The sequence below is a fragment of the Micromys minutus genome (genome assembly GCF_963924665.1).
Source record: "Micromys minutus genome assembly, chromosome: 33".
In the NCBI taxonomy this organism is placed as follows: Eukaryota; Metazoa; Chordata; class Mammalia; order Rodentia; family Muridae; genus Micromys; species Micromys minutus.
Genome location: NC_137968.1, coordinates 13218629 through 13236601, shown reverse-complemented (window position 1 = coordinate 13236601; position 17973 = coordinate 13218629). Strand labels below are relative to the sequence as shown.

Sequence of the window (17973 nt, the reverse complement as noted above, 5' to 3'; positions counted from 1 at the left end):
AAACAGGATGTAACCCAGAATTAGACAATGTTTTCTTGGTGTGTAAGGATTGGACATAATGGTTTTTTTTTGTTTGTTTGTTTTGTTTTGTTTTGTTTTGTTTTTTGTTTTATTTATTTTTCTTTTTTTCTTGAAATTCACACAGTCTGTGAGTTGTTTCTGGGGCACTCTGAGACTCTGGGGTTAGCATCTCACTATCAGTGACTGCAAATTATGTCTGTTCTTTTGTGACTGGTTTATCTCACTCAGGATGATATTCTCTAGATGCAAACATTTTCTTAAGAATTTGGTTAAGTCATTGTTTCTGATAGCTGAGTAGTACTCCATTGTGTAAATGGACCACAATGTTTGTATCTATTCATCTTCTGAAGGACATCTGGGTTCTTTCCAGCTTCTGGCTATTATAGATAGAGCTGCTATGAACATTGTGGTGCATGTATCTTTGTTGTATGTTGGAGGGTCTCTGGGGTATATGCCCAAGAGTTGAATAGCTGGATCTTCAGGTAGTACTATGTCCAAATTTCTGAGGAATTGCCAGACTGATTTCTAAAGTGGTTGTATCAGTTTACAACCCCACCAACAGTGCAGTGTTCCTATTTCTCCACAACCTCGCTAGCATCTGCTGTCATCTGAGTTTTGGATATGGGTTTCTAGAGTGGTTGTATCGGTTTACAACTCCACCAGCAGTGGAGAAGTGTTCTTCTTTCTCTACATCCTCGCAAGCATCTGTTGAAATCTGAGTTTTGGATCTTGGCCAATCTGACTGGTGTGAGGTGGAATCTCAGGATTATTTTGATTTGGATTACCCTGATGGCTAAGGATGTCGAGCACTTCCTTAGATGTTTCTCAGCCATTCGATATTCCTCAACTGAGAACATTTTGTTTAGCTCTGTACCCCATTTTTTAATAGCGTTGTTTGATTCTCTGGTGTCTAGCTTTTTGAGTTATTTGTATACCTTGGATATTAGGCTTCTATCAGATGAGGAGTTGGTAAAGATCTTTTCTCTTATGGCTGGCTGTCGTTTTGTTTTCATGATAAAGTCCTTAGCCTTACAGAAACTTTGCAATCTCATTAAGTCCCATTTGTTAATCTTTGACCTTAGAGCTTGAGACATTGGTGTTTTGTTCAGAAAATTTTCTCCTGTGCCTATGTGTTCTAAGGTTTTACCTACTTTCTCATCTAATGGTTTCAGTGTATCTGGTTTAATGTGGAGATCTTTGATCCACTTAAACTTGAGCTTTGTACAAAAAGATAAGAAAGGGTCTATTTTCATTCCTCTGCATGCTGAGTGCCAGTTGGACAAACACCATTTGTTGAATAGGCTGTCCTTTTTCCATTGAATGTTTACTGCTCCTTTGTCAAAAATCAGGTGACCATATACGTGAGGGCTCATTTCTGGATCTTCTATTCTATTCCATTGATCCACGTGCCTATTTCTGTACCAGTACCATGCAGTTTTCAGCACAATTTCCTTGTAATATAGCTTGAGGTCAGGGATAGTGATTCCCGCAGATGTTTTCTTGTTGTTGAGGATGGAGTTCACTATTCTAGGTCTTTTGTTATTCCAGATGAAATTGCACATTGCTCTTTCCAACTCTATGAAGAATTGGGTTGGAATTTTGATGGGGATTGCATTGAACCTGTAGATTGCTTTTGGTAGAATGGCCATTATTAAAATTTTGAACCTTCCAATCCATGAGCATGGGAGATCTTTTCATTTTCTGAGATCTTCCTCGGTTTCCTTCTTTAGAGGTTTGAAGTTCTTCTCATACAGGTCCTTCACTTGCTTAGTTAGAGTCACACCAAGGTTTTTCATAGTATTTGTCACTATTGTGAAAGGTTCCTTATCCCTAATTTCATTCTCCACATGTTTGTCCTTTGAATATAGGAAGGCTACTGATTTGTTTGAGTTAATTTTATATCCAGCACTTTGCTTAACTTGTTTATCAGCTCTAGGAGTTCTCTGGTGGAATTTGTGTGGTCACTTAAGTATACTATCATGTTATCTGCAAAGAGTGATGTTTTAACTTTTTCCTTTCTGATTTGTATCCCTTTGATTTCCTTTTGCTGTCTAATTGCTCCAGCCAGGACTTCCAGTACTATGTTGAAGAGGTAGCGGGTGAGTGGGCTGCTTTGTTGAGTCCCTGATTTTAGTGGGATTGCTTCAAGTTTTTCACAGTTAAGTTTTATGTTGGCTGTTGGTTTGCTGTATATTGCTTTTATTATGTTTAGGTATGAACCTTGGATTCCTGTTCTGTCCAAGACTTTTAACATGAAGGGGTGTTGAATTTTGTAAAATGATTTCTCAGCATCTAGTTAGATGACCATGTGATTTTGTTCTTTGAGTTTGTTTTTATTGTGAATTACATTGATGGATTATCTTATATTAAACCATCCCTGCATCCCAGGTATGAAGCCTACTTAGTCATGGTGAAGGATCATTTCAATGTGTTCTTGGATTCAGTCTGCAAGAATTTTTGAGTATTTTTGCATTAATATTCATAAGTGAGATTGGTCTGAAGTTCTCTTACCTTGTAGGGTATTTGTGTGGTTTAGGAATGAGGGTTATTGTAGACTCAAAAAATGAGTTAGGTAATATTCCATCTGATTCTATCTCGTTGAATACTTTGGAGAGTATTGGTGTTATGTCTGCAATAAATATCTGATAAAATTCTGCACTGAACCTGTCTGGACATGGGCTTTTTTTGGTTAAAAGGCTTGTTTTTTGATAACTTCTTCTATTTCTTTAGGTGTTATGGGATCATTTAGATGGTTTACCTGGTCCTGGTTTAACTTTAGGACCTTGTATCTTTCTAGGAATTCATCCATTTCCTCCAGATTTTCCAACTTTGTGTAGTATAGGCTATTGTAGTAGGATCTGATGATTTCTTGAATTTCCTCAGTTTCAGTTGTTATGTCTCCACTTTCCTTTCTGATTTTGTTAATTTGTATACTCTCTCTTTGGCCTTTAGTTAGTCTGGTTAAGGGTTTATCAATCTTGTTTATTTTCTCAAAAAATCAGCACTTGGTTTTGTTGATTCTTTCAATGTTTCTTTTTGTTTCTATTTGGTCTATTTCTGCCCTAAATTTGATTATTTCTTGCAGTCTATTTCTCTTGAGTGTATCGGCTTCCTTTTGTTCTAGAGATTTTAGCTGTGCTGTCAAGTTGCTGATGTATGCTCTCTCCAGTTTCTTTTTGGAAGCACTCAGAGCTATGAGTTTTCCTCTCAGTACTGCTTTCATTACATCCCGTTGGTTTGGGTATGTTGTGTTTTCGTTTTCATTGAATTCTAGAAAAGCCTTAATTTCTTTCCTTATTTCTTCTTGACCCTGCTATCATTTAACAGAGCATTGTTCAGTTTCCATGTTTATGTGGGCTTTTTGTTGTCTTTGTTGTTGTTAAAGACAAGCCTTAGATCATGGTGACCTGAAAGGATGCAAGGGAGTATTTCAATCTTCTTATACCAATTGATGCTTGATCTGTGTCCAATTATGAGGTCAATTATTGAGAAGGTGCCATGGGGTGCTGAGAACAAGGTGTATTCTTTTACTTTAGGATGATATGTTCTGTAGATATCTATTAATTCCAGTTGTTTCATAGTCTCTGCTAGTTTTATAATGTCCTTGTTCAGTTTCTGTTTCCATGATCTGTCCATTTGTGAGAGTGTGGTATTAAAGTCTCCCACTATTGTTGTGTGGGGTAAAATGTATTTTTTTGAGCTTTAGTAGGGTTTCTTTTATGAATGTGTGTTCTTTTGTATTTGGAGAGTATATGGTAAGCATTGAGAGTTCCTCCTGACAGATTTTCTTTGTAATGTGTAAAAAGTGTCTTTCCTTATCTTTTTTGATAACTTTTTGTTGGACATTTACTTTATTCGATATTAGAATAGCCACTCCAGCTTGCTTCTTGGGGCTGTTTGCTTAGAAGTTTTTTTCTCAACCTTTTACTCTGAGATGGTGTCTGTCTTTGTCTCTGAGATGAGTTTCCTGTATGAAGAAAAAGGCTGGATTTTGTTTATGTATCCAGTCTGATAGCCTATGTCTTTTTATTGGGGAGTTGAGTCTATTTATGTTAATAGATATCAAGGAATACTGGTTGCTCTTTCCTGCTATTATTGCTTTTGTAGGTTGAGTTGTGTCTGTGTCTCTTTCTTCTTTTGGTTTTCTTGCTTATGAGTTTTCTTGTTTTTACTAGGATGTAGTTCCCCTCATTGTATTGGGTTGTCCACCTATAATTCGTTGTAGTGCTGGGTTTGTTGTCAGATATTGTGTAAATTTAGATTTGTCTTGAAATATCTTCATCTCTCCATCTATGATGATTGATAGCTTTGCTGGGTATAGCAGTTTGGGCTGGCACTTTTGCTCCCTTACAGTGTGCATGATGTCTGTCCAGGCTCTTCTAGGTTTCATAGTCTCTGTTGAGAAATCGGGTGTGATTCTGATTGGTCTGCCTTTACATGTTACCTGATCTTTTTCCTTTACTGCTTTTAGTATTCTTTCTTTGCTTTGGGCACTTGATGTTTTGACTATTATATGTCGGGAGGAATTTCTTTTCTGGTCCAACCTATTTGGAGTTCTGAAGGCTTCTTAAATGCTCGTGGTCATCTCATTCTTAAGGGTAGGGAAGTTTCCTTCTACAATTTTGTTGAAGATATTTACTGTGCCTCTTAGTTGATATTCTTCTCCCTCTTCTATTCCTATTATCCTTAGGTACAGTCATCTCACTGTGTCCTGGATCTCCTGAACATTTTGTGTTAGGAGCTTTTTGGTTTTTGCATCTTCTCTGACTGTTTTGTCTATGTTTTCAATGTTGTCTTTGGCCCCCGAGATTCTCTCTTTCATCTCTTGTAGTCTATTGGAAATGCCTGTATCTGTGACTCCTTATTTATTTTTTAGGTGTTCTACCTCTAGGGTTATCTCCTTTATTGTTTTCTTTATTGTGTCAATTTCCGTTTTAATTCCTTCTTCCATTTCTTCATCTCTTTGGTTCTGTTTTCCTCTAGTTCTTTGAGTTCTTTGAGTGTTTTTCTTGTTTCCTCTTTAAAAGCTTCTGATTCTTTTTGCTTTTCCTCCTGTTCTTGTTTAAGTATCTCCATCATTGTCTTGAGGTATGATTTTAGGTCTGTGTCTTCTTTTTCTGGAATGTTTGTCATTCTGCTGTTTGCTGTGATGGGAGAGCTGGGTACTGGTGTTGCCAGGTTGTCTTGGTTTCCCTGGGATATGCTCTTTCGCTTTCCTCTTGCCATCTTGTTGTCAGTGATATGTCAGTGCCTTTCCCTTGTACCTGGCCTAAGTACCTGGATCTCCACTGGTCCAGGTGGCAGATGGCCTGAGCTCTGTTCTGTGCCCTAAAGCTACCGGGTGGGAACAGAGGTCCCAATGCTGGGTGCCTGGTCCCTGGATTAGACATGGTAGGGGAACGCTTTCTGTGAGCACTGGGCAGAGATCCCTCTGACCCCTGGCTACTCGGATCCCCTTCTCACCAGGACTTTATCTCTGGGAACTGCTCATCCATGTGGCAAATGGGCTGAGCCCTGTTCTGCCTAAACTTGCACTTTCTAGACCAATCATTGTAAACCAACTAAGCCTCTATTCCGGGGACTCATAGTGTTAAACTATCTAATCCCACGCTCCATGGACGAATAGGTCCCTATAGTCTTGTAGGTCTGTATTTGTGCAGTCTCTTGGGTGGGGGTGACAATGGCAGTCAGGATAAGTCACTAGGGTGGGGGGTTTCTGTGGTGCAAGCAGTTTGCAGAAGCTGGATAATCGGTTAGTCAGCTTATCTTCTGTTAATTACCTAGGCCCGGCTTGGTATCCAAGGTCCTGTCTTACACCCTTTCACCCAGTTTCATACAGAAATCGGCTCAGGAACAGCAAGGACTGTGACCTTATATCTACTTACTGGCATAGAGTAGGGTCTGGAATTTGAGTTATTTAGGGGTTTTTAGGTGCGGGGGTTAAGGCTCCTTTAGCTTGGGGTCCTTGGAGGGGTTTGGCTCTAGTTTTTATCCTTTCAGTCTCACTATTGTTTAACACTGGCCTTTCATTTTTACTAAATCCAAAGTTTGAGCATCAATCAAACTAACTTTTCTGCAGCAATGTCAAAATTAAAAAACAAAACAAAACAAAAAATCAAAAAAAACATTGCAAACTAAAATTTTAATTCTGACGTATTTGAATCTTCTTATAGTGTTTGAAAATTTCTAAGTAACACCTAGTCTTTCTCAGAACAACGTCAAAGTATGGATGTAATTTCATTTTTCATCAACTGTCTAGATAACCTTAGTCCAGTTCTTAGATTCTGGGTTTCCTTGTATTGTAGTTCTATTTTAAGATTTTTCTCCTTCTTATTCATTTTGACTTTATTTTCTCTTAGTCTGTTGCAAAATGCTATCCTGTCTGCCAATCTTCCAGCCTTATCAACAATTAGTTAAGAAATGTGAAGGGATTCACAGGGCCTTACATTCACTTGTAAGCGATTGGCATTTTATAGATTCTGGAAGACAGCGACTCGTCCTCTTTTGATGTATAGTCTCTGCAAAGTCCACAAGGCTCTAACACAGACGTTGAAACCCAGTCATCATACAGATAAACCCAGCCACACTATATGTAGATTAAAATGTGCGAGATTTCCTGAGAAAGAGTCAGAACAGAGTGGGAGGTGGGGGGTGGAAGTGAACCCTGTACATGTGCGCGTGAAAACTTATGCCAAAGTAATACAATCTTAAATTATTGTTCTTTTGCATGTAGAAATAGGTGCACCCATAGATCAGTATATTTCCTAACGGGGTTTCCTTGAACCCACATCCAGAAACTATGTCGTAGGTTTTGTTGTTTTTTTTTTTTTCAATGTATTTTTTTCTTTATAAAAATATTATATGCCACTTTGAAATATCATCCTTATTGTTACACACAAAATATTCCAAATGGAAAATCCATATCTGGGGGGAGTGATAGGGTGCTATGTCACTGAGAATTAATTCCACACATCAGTATGAACCAAAAAAACAAAAACAAAAACAAAAAACAAACAAACAAACAAGCAAAAAAAAAAAAAAAAACCAAAACCACAGAACAGCAAAACTACCTTACTATTTTAAGACATAAAGAGCTTAAAATATTCTATGAATTGTCTCCACAAGGGGAAAAATTACAAAATTTTCCCATAATTAACAAACATGCATATTCAACTGTAATAAAATATTGATATTATAAATACCAGATACATTGGAAATAAGTGCATTTTTATTTTATTCAAAAGCACTGGTTAAAATCCAGATGGGTTGCTTACTGTGCCATTCCTTAGGTTATCTTCCTTCTGTTAACCTTTTCTTCTGTTGAAAGGGAGTGCTTTGTAATTGGACTCCCTGGGCTGCAGTTTATCTTCCAGATCTATCCCCTGAGGGCACCTTTTGCATTTTCTTTTGAGCCTTTTCATGGTTGTATAATTAACCTGTACCTGGATGTTTTGTGCTTTCTTTTTTTCAATAACTTGGTTCAGTGAGGAAGGAAGAAGGATAGTCAAACACATGCATTACAAACTTAATCTAGAGCACTCTAAAATCTTAATAGCCAATGATGACTTAATAGATGACTATATAAGTAAATAAACACAGGAAGTAGATATTCCATATCATGTCCTTTGTATTAAAGAGAGTAGCATATATAAACAGGACTTTTAGAATAAAGTTAAAATAGTAACAGTTAAGCTGGAAAAAATACTTTTACTATTTTTACCTTCAAAGATTATGAGTACTTGTCACCTTTAGGAGAAATTTCATTTATTAGGCGTTGGTCAAATTTATCACATTCCAGGCAGTCTGATTCTTGCTGATTATAATTGTGTTTCCTTTGCACAATCTTTCCTTATTTCCATTTTCTGCCTTTGGTTCTTTTCATTGCTATTCATTGTTAATGCACTTCTGTTCAGTGTAGACGTTTCCTTTCAGTGTAGATGTGCATTAGATCCTAGTCTTATGCAGATATCACAAAGATGAAGTACCAGATTATTCCTAATTTTTGCTTTACTCCTGGCAGTTTATCAGGGTTCTGTGAAGACAGAGACTAAAATGTCCAATTAAGTATTGTAGAGCTCAAACACTTCTTGGTGATTCAAGACACTGGTTTAAATAGGCTTAGTCATTCACCTTTAAATAAGAGTTGTGTGTGTGTGTGTGTGTGTGTGTGTGTGTTTCTTGAACAAATAGAGCATTTCTTTGTAAAAAAAAAACTATTGTGTAGTATATTTGTTAATTTTCACGTAAAACCATTTTAACAGACCCATGGAAACAGATTTATTTATTTATGGGTAGTGTGTGGATAAATGCACATTGTTGGATGACTTGTAAGATTTAAATCAGATTGGATGCTTTTGTCTCACAAATATTTCACTAAGGTGAAGTGTTTAAAAGTTCTTTGTTTTACATTTTTAAAATATGAGGGTAAGACACTTTATAGTGTCTAATCCTGAGATTGTGTTACCTGTGGTATAAACATTAATAAATTAATAAATGTAAGTTGACACCAGGACATGCTAGTGCCTGCTCCTCTCTGTCCCCAGCAGTATATCTCTGCCTCCATGATAGCCCCATGTAGTGGTCACCTGTCTCGAAGCTTTCTTGTGAGGACACTTCTCACATTCCCAATATCTACTCCCTGTGGTTATAGTCAAAATTTCCAGTAACCTGACAAAATCAAAACTCCAGAAGCTTGGAATTTATCAATCAGATTTATATCAGTCATTTCTCATTTCACAAATGTCCACACAGTAAACGCAGAGCCAATTGATATTGGTATTAATTTCCCACCTAAATAAGACAGATTGTCCTATAGTAATCTATCCCTTGTAAGATATTCATAGCTACCTGTGCCTATTTAAAGCCAAATAGGGATGGTTTATCCTTCTCCTCTATCTTGATTTCTTCTCTCCCTTTCCTTCTTCCTTTCTCTTTTCAAAAACTCTGGACCTACCTTTCTTTTTCACTGTCCAATCACAGAACTCGCCTTACTTTGTGCCTTCACCTGTTTTAGAGCAGCAGCCAAAAGGTTTTGCTATACACAAGATTAATGACTCCTACAGAAAACCAGAACATTCACCAGAATATAACATATCTCACTGAGAATAGATACTGCTAAATCTCTTAGAATTAAGTAGGCAAAAAAAAAAAAAAAAAAGCATACCACGAGTTGCAATATTCTCAGAAAATTCAAGATCTGCAGTCTTTTCCAATATCTTTTCTCCTGTAATTGATGGGATGGCCTTGTCTAAAAACCTCTCAGACAGCAATGAACAGCATCACTTACTCTGAGCTTCCACGTGTTTATTCTTTTAATGGCTTTTTTTTTTTTCAAATATATCAAGCAAAATAACCTTTACTCATGGCTGATAACAAAATAACTTTTTACTCATAGCTTAGTTGGTTAATGGATTTATTTATTTATTTATTTATTTATTTATTTATTTATTTATTTATTTATTTATTTTTAACATTTGTTGCATTGTTAAAAATTATCTTTCCTATTGTAACATTCAAGTAAAGAACTTTGGACTAGTGTATGGAATGCATGGTTTAACTGTCACCTTTCTATTATAATCATACTGGCTCTTCCCCTTTAGTTTATTAAAGTCTAAATCAGAGAAAATATTTATATTTGTCTCAAATAATAATTTTTTTATTTTATAATTTTTTCCATTGCTGAACCTGTTAGGAAAAAGAAAAAGAGAGTATGGGTTATGTTTTATGGAGGTGTGGTGAGGTATGGGGTGATGCCTTTGGTGGGCCCATGATAGGCAACCCTTTCCCTGAGTTAGCAACCACATAATTGTATAGTGTATAGTGTAGAATAGATTTTATTCAGGGCATGGGGAGGGGAGTTGGCCATGAGCACTTGAGAGGGTTGAAGGGAATGGGGAGAGGGGGGACAACAGGGTAGGAGCAAGAGAGTGAAGAGGGGGCAAATAGCCCCCTTTTTAGTGTCAGGTAACTGTGGGGTGGAGTTTGGAAGAATCCTGACAATGCCAAAGGTCTGGTGTTTTGTTCCTTTAGCAAGTTGCCCATATTAAGAAATGTAGAACATAGGCAACTAACGGAGATGATAAATAACTTCAGTTAGAAGATTGCAGTTTCATATGCATTTTAGAAAATGAATAGAGAGATGCTATGTAGAATGTATTCCTCATAGAAGCAGAGGGAGGATGCGAGAGGGGCAAACAGTGAAGAGAGACACTATTTGAAATGTAAATACATAAACTATCCAATAAAAAATAATTTTCACCAACAATGTCTGGTTGTGGTTTGTTTAACAGTTCTCAGCACCTTTAGAGCCACCCAGCCTATCAGGTCACTGACAGCTGGACAAGCTTATAGATGATGGTCTATAGGGACTACTATCTCTAACTGAAGTGGAGAAACTGTGAAGCTATGCTATCAACAGTAGTGATATATTAGCGAGGATTTGCACAAATGGCTATAATTTCTGAAAGTCAACATGAGAAGAAATATTTTAGAACTGAGCATATCGTGCCTACTATAAATTTAGATATGGCACAAGCCAGAAAGTGCAAGAGCCAATACCACCACAAGTAAATAGTGTGAATAAGAAAGAGAGTATTGCACAAAACTGGAAAGGAAATCTTTAGAAATCATTTGGATTCTATGCCAGTTTGTTTTTAACTCATCCTATAAGGAAGAACCACATAGGATTATGTGCTAGCAAGAATGGTAATTGTGTGTACATTTTAGAAAGACTAGTATAAAACATGCAGAGAACATTGCAGAGGAGAGAGAAACTGTTGTCTAGAGTATGGATAAGCAACTATCTACTATAGTCAGAAAAGGTGTTGTCATGGTCCTGGGCCTGAAGATTAGGTAAACTCAGAATTGTGATGCTTCCAAGTAGCGTTTCATTCCAAGTCTCTGTCAATGTTTAGGGCCAGAAATGAAGTATATGTTAAGCTATATGATGTTTAAATGAAAGTAACCTTAATTAGATGAGTATAGAATTCCTAGTTTATTAAGGAAAATTTTACCTAGAATCCACATAAAGGACATAAACAATGTAGTTATTTTTAGGTGACCAACTCCAACATGAACATCTATGTCATAGAAATATATTAGTGCCAATACTCCCAGGCTCTTTTGTAGATCACTGTGGGCTTATCATGTAAATACTCAGGACTATCATGACTTGACCTTCAAAATGACAAATACTCATAACTCTGTTAAAACATAGGCATATATGAAGATAACATGCTCAGTTGCAGCTTACTTTAAAATGTACTTGATTGCTTTTCATAGAACAGAAAGGAATAACATTTTGGGACTTTAATGAAATAAGGCAAAGAAATCCAATTTGCAGTTATTAGCACCTAGGAAATTTGTAGTTCATAAGGGAATAAAGAGAGACTATGGTTTGACTAGCACTTTTATTAAGAAGAAAGGGGTAGAAAATTAAGGAAATATTACCACTTTCTGTCTAGATTCATTAAAATGACTTGCAAAGCTCTTCTTTTGTCTTAGTGGTCCTATTCACAGGAAGAAAATGAGTCAATTAAATATTGACATCTCCCAACTTATTAAGGAGTCCTTGGATACTTATTAAGTAGCAAAGAAATTAGTTTTAAGTTGCTCAATCAATCCAAGGGATTGCTTCTTTCTCTTTGTGGATTTGTATTAAAATAATATCAGGTAAAATGCCTCTGACTGAAATTTAGACACAGAAGACATTCATCATACCTCACAATTATTTTCACAGTACTCCGTAGGTTTTAAATGATCAAGGCTGGAATTATTGGCATATAAAACACTACAATTCCTGTAATATAGCATATTTCAATATATTTTATTTTTTATATATAGCTTGTTTTCTCCTCACATTCAAACTAATGTGTTTTCAAGTTTTAGAATACAACAAGCCCTATAATTTCAATATATAACATTAAAGTATCATGATACACAATTTCAGTGCAGTCATACATGTGCAATTTGGAACTTAACATACATTGACAGATATTTGATTGCAGTGATGTTACACAAAACATATAGCCATGATTGAAATTTCAATTTCTTTTTTCAGTGAAGACATGTGGCTCTAATCTCCAAGGACCAAGTGGCACCTTTACATCTCCCAACTTTCCATTCCAGTACGACAGCAACGCCCAGTGTGTATGGGTGATCACGGCAGTGAATACCAATAAGGTAAGGGTAAATGCTCCTCAAAACCATAGTCATAAAGACAATTATAGAGATGTGGCAAGGAGAGGACAGAAACCTGGAAGTCCAGCATCAATTCACAATAAAGACTTAACATTTTGATTTGTATTTAAAAGAAATATAAGTGAGAAAATTGAAAACTGATGTCTCTACTCCCAGTTACTTAAATGTAAATGAATGCATCCTAGTTTACCATTGATTGATTTTTTGACACATGTGTTTGAAGTTTGCACTCGAAGGCTTCTTTTCCTAAAATAGTTGTTGATTGTGGCTCTTTGCCTGATGAATTTTTCTACTTGACATGCCTTTCAGGTACATCTTGTTTTCCTGCATAGGAAGCCTTCATTTGTGCCTCTCTGTCACTTACAATAATTTCAGCAATTTATTAAACATAGATGGTTTGATGGGCTCTAAAGCAATAGCTGATACATACTTTGGATGTTTCCAAAGACTGAATGTTCTTTCTGTTGGACCATAACCTAGGTAACGTAGTAAGTACCGCTCACTGAACTAAAAACGAGAAAACATTTGGAAAAGAGGAACTGAATTTCCATCTATTCTCTTACTCTCAGTGTCTTGATTCTCTTTGAAAAGTCTGTTTCTTTGTTAATTCTAAGTCCTATATATTTCAAGTCCTTCTCATTTCCTCAGATTCCAATATGTTCTGGTGTTAGAGTAGAAACATCTTAGGAATCAAGACAACAAAATGTGTCAAATCATGTCTTTCAGAGTGATACATAATTTACAGAACACTTTAGGTTGTTTAAACTCTGAAACCCATTTTTCCCCTCAGAAATGTGAGTAAAAGCATGTATTTCATGTTTTATTTAGAGTAATGAATAAAATAGCAAATGTTTAGTCATCTGTACTTTTGGGAGGTCTTCATAATATAATTGCTAGAGAAGCTAAATATTGAAAATTAAATTATATATGCATTTTATTAAAAAGGAGTAAAATAAAAAAACAAAGATGCAAATACTAAATTAGACCCTAAATTATAAATGCATTTTATGAACAGTGAGAAAAATCACAAACAAAGATGCAAACACTAAATCAGGCCCTTAACTACATAAGGAAAATTTATTCATTAATTCAACTTAAGTCAACAACTTAATTCAGAATAATAAATTAATATTTTATTGAACATTTTTCAAATTATTAGTAACTTAGAAAACAAAATTTAAAATTTACTTCGATGCTAACCTAATGATTGCTCTACAGTTTATGAAGATAATGGATAATCTTTGTAGAACTTGAGAATCTTCTCACTCCCGTTTGAACAGTAACTATTTCTTCTCTGCTTATCTGCATTCCTGAATAGTGGCTGTAAGATTAGATAGTGAAGCTCAGCATTGCATTTGTTTGAGAATGAATTGTGTGCGTGCATGCATGTGTGTGTGTGTGTGTGTGTGTGTGTGTGTGCGCGCATGTATGTATGAACGTATATACCCATTGTGAATGTGTCATAAAAAGGCATGAGTATATTTTATTGAAGTAAATGTGAGCTAATTATATTAAGTATAAAAATTCATATTAACACTAATTGAGATAAATTGCCTGTGAAGTGGCAACCATGCAAATCCCATTGAGATGAGTTTCTATCTAAAACTCTAGAAGACAAACATCTTAAAAATTTTAAATCAATGGCCTTACCTATAATTTTAAAGATTATCAGTTTTCTCTGTATTTGACATGATCTAAACTTCTCATATCCCTGAATAATTATAATCACTAACTTTGATTAATAGAATTATCTTTAATTTGAGATATGCTATAGAATTCTTTTCAATAATTTAAAGGATTAAATCATATTAATCATTACATTTTATATATTCAATTAATATATATATATATTATATATGTGAAAAAGACCAAGACAAATGCAGAAATAGACAGAGATACAGAGAGAGCTATAATATATATACATAACTCTCTGCAAAAATATATTTTCATATTAATCTTTTATTCTTATATATGTGCAACACATAATACATAATCAATTTCACTTTACATAAACAGTTGTAACATATAGATTGAAAAACAATTTTTGAAAGGGTTATTTCCATCGATTGACTCCTAGAACCCTTTAAGAACCATAATCACTAACACACACTGCTAGCACATCTCTCCATTGTTTGCTGTAACCCCAAGTAAGTGTGTTTTTTAAATCTGCTGTTTGTATAACTATATTTGATGGTTGTAGTTCATAGGTTTTTATATTTTATCACTTAAAAACATGTTGTCATATGCATCTGAAGTGCATAGAGGACTGTTATACATAAAATGCGCAGCATGAAACATATCAAAATTGGTGTAAAAATTTCATATCTTGAGTGTTACTCTTCTTAACTATATGTGTGATCATTAATCATGTGAAGCCGCTGGTTCTTTTGTCTTGTATTTGAAATTACCACATTTTGTAAGTTAGTGGTATGGATTAGCTAGGAAAGTGCTTTTGTGTTTCCCTAGATTATTTCACAGAATAAGATGAACAATTCGCCTAGTTTGGAGATGGGGTGGCTGAATATGGTGAAAGTTTACTTTACAGTAGCAGTTAAAGTATCAAAACTGGCATGTCACTGGTCACGGAATTGATTTTTATTTATGCTATTATTCTGTTATTGTTTTTCTTGTGATTTGTGGTATTGTGTTAATTCTGTGTTACAAATTCAACTTAATTTTGACTGCATGTGTGAAATCAATTGAAGGGTTCACCTGTACAAATTTGTCCTACTAGAGATCCCCTTTTATGACAAAAACTTTAGCCTATTTAAGTTTGAATAGACAGGAATTCATAGAAAGAATAGTTGAATTTTTAGTAATATAGGTAACTGAATTTTTTAGTTTCCCGTTTTTATCTCATGACATCCAAATGTCTCTAAGTCAAATTCTATATTAATCATTTCTGTTTTAACTAGTGACACAATTTCACAGAAAAATGTTTACGTCTAGGGGACATGGTGCATACTATATATTTTTATTCCATTTACACTGGTTTATAAATAAATGCTGGTAATATTTGTATCGAATTAAGTGGTACTTAATCTATAACATTTCCCTTAACTCCACCATAGGAATAATTTGAATTTTTCATTCAGTTCTAATAAAATGTAATTATAGGTTTCCTATTATCCCGATCCACACAATAGTTTGTTGTTTATCTGATATGTGCTATCATGAATATATAGCAGAATCTAAAGTTTAGACAAATGAGAAAAAAAATTAAAGTAGTAGAAAACATATGTTTAGGCATAACATTCCATTATTTTTATATTAATAAGATACACTAAAGAACTATTTTAGACGAGGAAACATTAAACTGTAAAGTACTGCTTTCATGCCTTTATTAAAAGAATAAAACATTGATTTTTTTCTATAGAACAACAATATATCATACAGTTATTTTCACTGCAAAGGCTTAACAAATTGGAATGTGCCCTTGCCTTTCTCCCATAACTCTGTTCATACTGAGGGATGTGTCATTTGCCCATCATTGGAACTAGAGTTCTGACACTTCATTTAGTTCTCAATACTTATAAAACCACTGATTCTGCCAAAACTTAAAGAATTTATGACTGTACACGTTTCAGCGCCAGATCTATGACCTTAGTTGAACAAGTGGAGTTCAACTTTGTACCTTCTACAGGTGACAAAATTTTGATTCGTAAGCATAGCCAAGATAACAGTGTATGGTTTATTCAAGTACTGTAAGTGAAAATATAAAGTTAGTAGACAGAGCAGGTGACCTTAGCAACAAGCAAAATTATGACTATAATAAAAAATAAACAATGAAGCCTTGCTATACAGTGTAAAGTACACCTGGGAGGAGAAAGATGAAATTTCATTCTTCTGCATTCCATAACCCTCAGTTCAGGGTTATGCAATTACGTCTCCATGTTTTGTCGAAGTGTATCATGACTAGGAACATCAGTCCCGAGAAAGCTTACTGTTGAAATCATTTAGAGGCAAATGCATCTGAAATATGAAGAGGTATTCAAGGGAGAGCAAGGGACATCAAAGGTACTCTGGGTCACTCATTGGTAATATCTGCTTCCCCGACAGTGTTAGCTGCATGTAAGAAAGAAATTCAATATTTCATTGAAAAGAACGATGTCTGGACAGTCATACCAGATGTTAATATAATAATTAAAGAGTACTGTTAATGTGTATATGGGTAGAAATCAGAAAAAAATTTATGTTCCTAAGAAAATAAACTCGACTAAAAGTGTATCTAGAATCCTTTATGACACAGTTTAGTTTTCATTTCCTCACAGATTCATGCCAATACAAAAATCCCTACCTATTCTATACTCAACCCAAGAAAATGGTTCCTTTCTTCCTCATTAAATGTATCATTTATTTAATCTTATCTTCTTAGGAACAGTGAATAGCTAATTAAACTCAAACTAATATCAGTGAACAATTAGAGTAATACATGGAAATATTACTGTTGGTTGTCAAAGGAATCACCTCTGGAAAAAAGACTAAAGATGTTCTTCACCTTCACTTTGGAGAAAAATGTAACCTATCATCCCATATGACCTGTGACAATATTGTACTGGTGGCGCATCTTGCTGGCGGGTTGGTATCATGGCATACAATGTCTAAGACTGGGTAAAACTGTTTATGTACTTTTTCCTTCAGTAAACTGCACAGAAGACATTTAGGCACAGGAAAGACAGCATATTGGGAGGTCCCTGGTCAGTTTGAGACTGATTATTCTATATTCTACAACCAAGGTATCTTTCCTAAAAGGGTCTTTCTATGTAGATATGGTATGTAGCCAGAGAAAAGCAACAGGTAGGCCAAGTAATCTTCAGAGTTCATTTTTTATCTTTTTATTTTTAAATGTAATTTTATTATTTTTTCTTGGATATCATTTACTTATATTTCTAATGTTATCCTCTTTTCAGTATCTCCTCTGCAAACCCCCATCATGTTATTTGACCCCTGCTTCTATGAGGGTACTCCCCAACTCACCCATCCATTCCCACATCACCTCCTTGGCATTTCTCCTACACTGGGACATGGAGCCTTCCCAGGACTAAAAACCTCTCCTTCATAGATACCAGAAAATGCCATCCTCTGCTACACATGCAGCAGGAGTCAGGCAAACCCCTTCAGCTGCTTCAGTCTCTTTCCTAACTCCTCCATTGGGATCCCGGTGCTGAGTCCAATGTTTGGTTCCCAACATCCACATCTGTATTTGGCTTTAACAGTGCCTCTCAAGAGACGGCTATATAAGGGTCCTATCAGCAAGCACTACTTGGCATCCACAATAGTGTCTAGGTTTGGTGTCTGTATATGGGATTGATTAGGAAAATATCTTTACAAACCTATATCTCAGAGACGAATAATATCTAATATATACAAAAGACTCAAGAAGTTAGACTCCAGAGAACCAATAACATTATTAAAAATGGTGTACATAACTAACCAAAGCATTCTCAACTGAGGAATACCAAGTGGCTGAGAAGCACCTAAAGAAATTTCCAACACCTTAATCATCAGCGAAATGCAAATGAAAAGAAACCTGATTTCCACTCTACACCAGTCACAATGGCTAGATGAAAAACTAAGATGATTCTGGGGAGAATAGGGAGAAAGAGAAGCACTCTTTAGTATTTGGGGTTGAGAGCTGATACAACCACTCTGGAAATCAGTCTTGTGGTTCCTCAGAAAATTAGATTTAGTATTACCTGAGGACCCAGCTCTATCATTCCTGAGCATATACCCAAAGATGCTCCAACATATAAC

General features: G+C 35.4%; 1 protein-coding gene across 3 annotated transcripts in view; it reads left to right on the top strand.

The window, feature by feature from the left end:
• Positions 1–17973, top strand: part of CSMD3 (CUB and Sushi multiple domains 3) — a gene marked incomplete at both ends in the record, with an annotated part of 1162760 nt that overhangs the window by 567399 nt on the left and 577388 nt on the right. For all 3 annotated transcript variants that reach the window (XM_080909303.1, XM_080909302.1, XM_080909301.1), the window contains one exon: positions 12080–12201. In XM_080909303.1, the coding sequence (XP_080765429.1) occupies positions 12080–12201 (122 nt within the window). The remainder of the gene's footprint in view (positions 1–12079; positions 12202–17973) is intronic.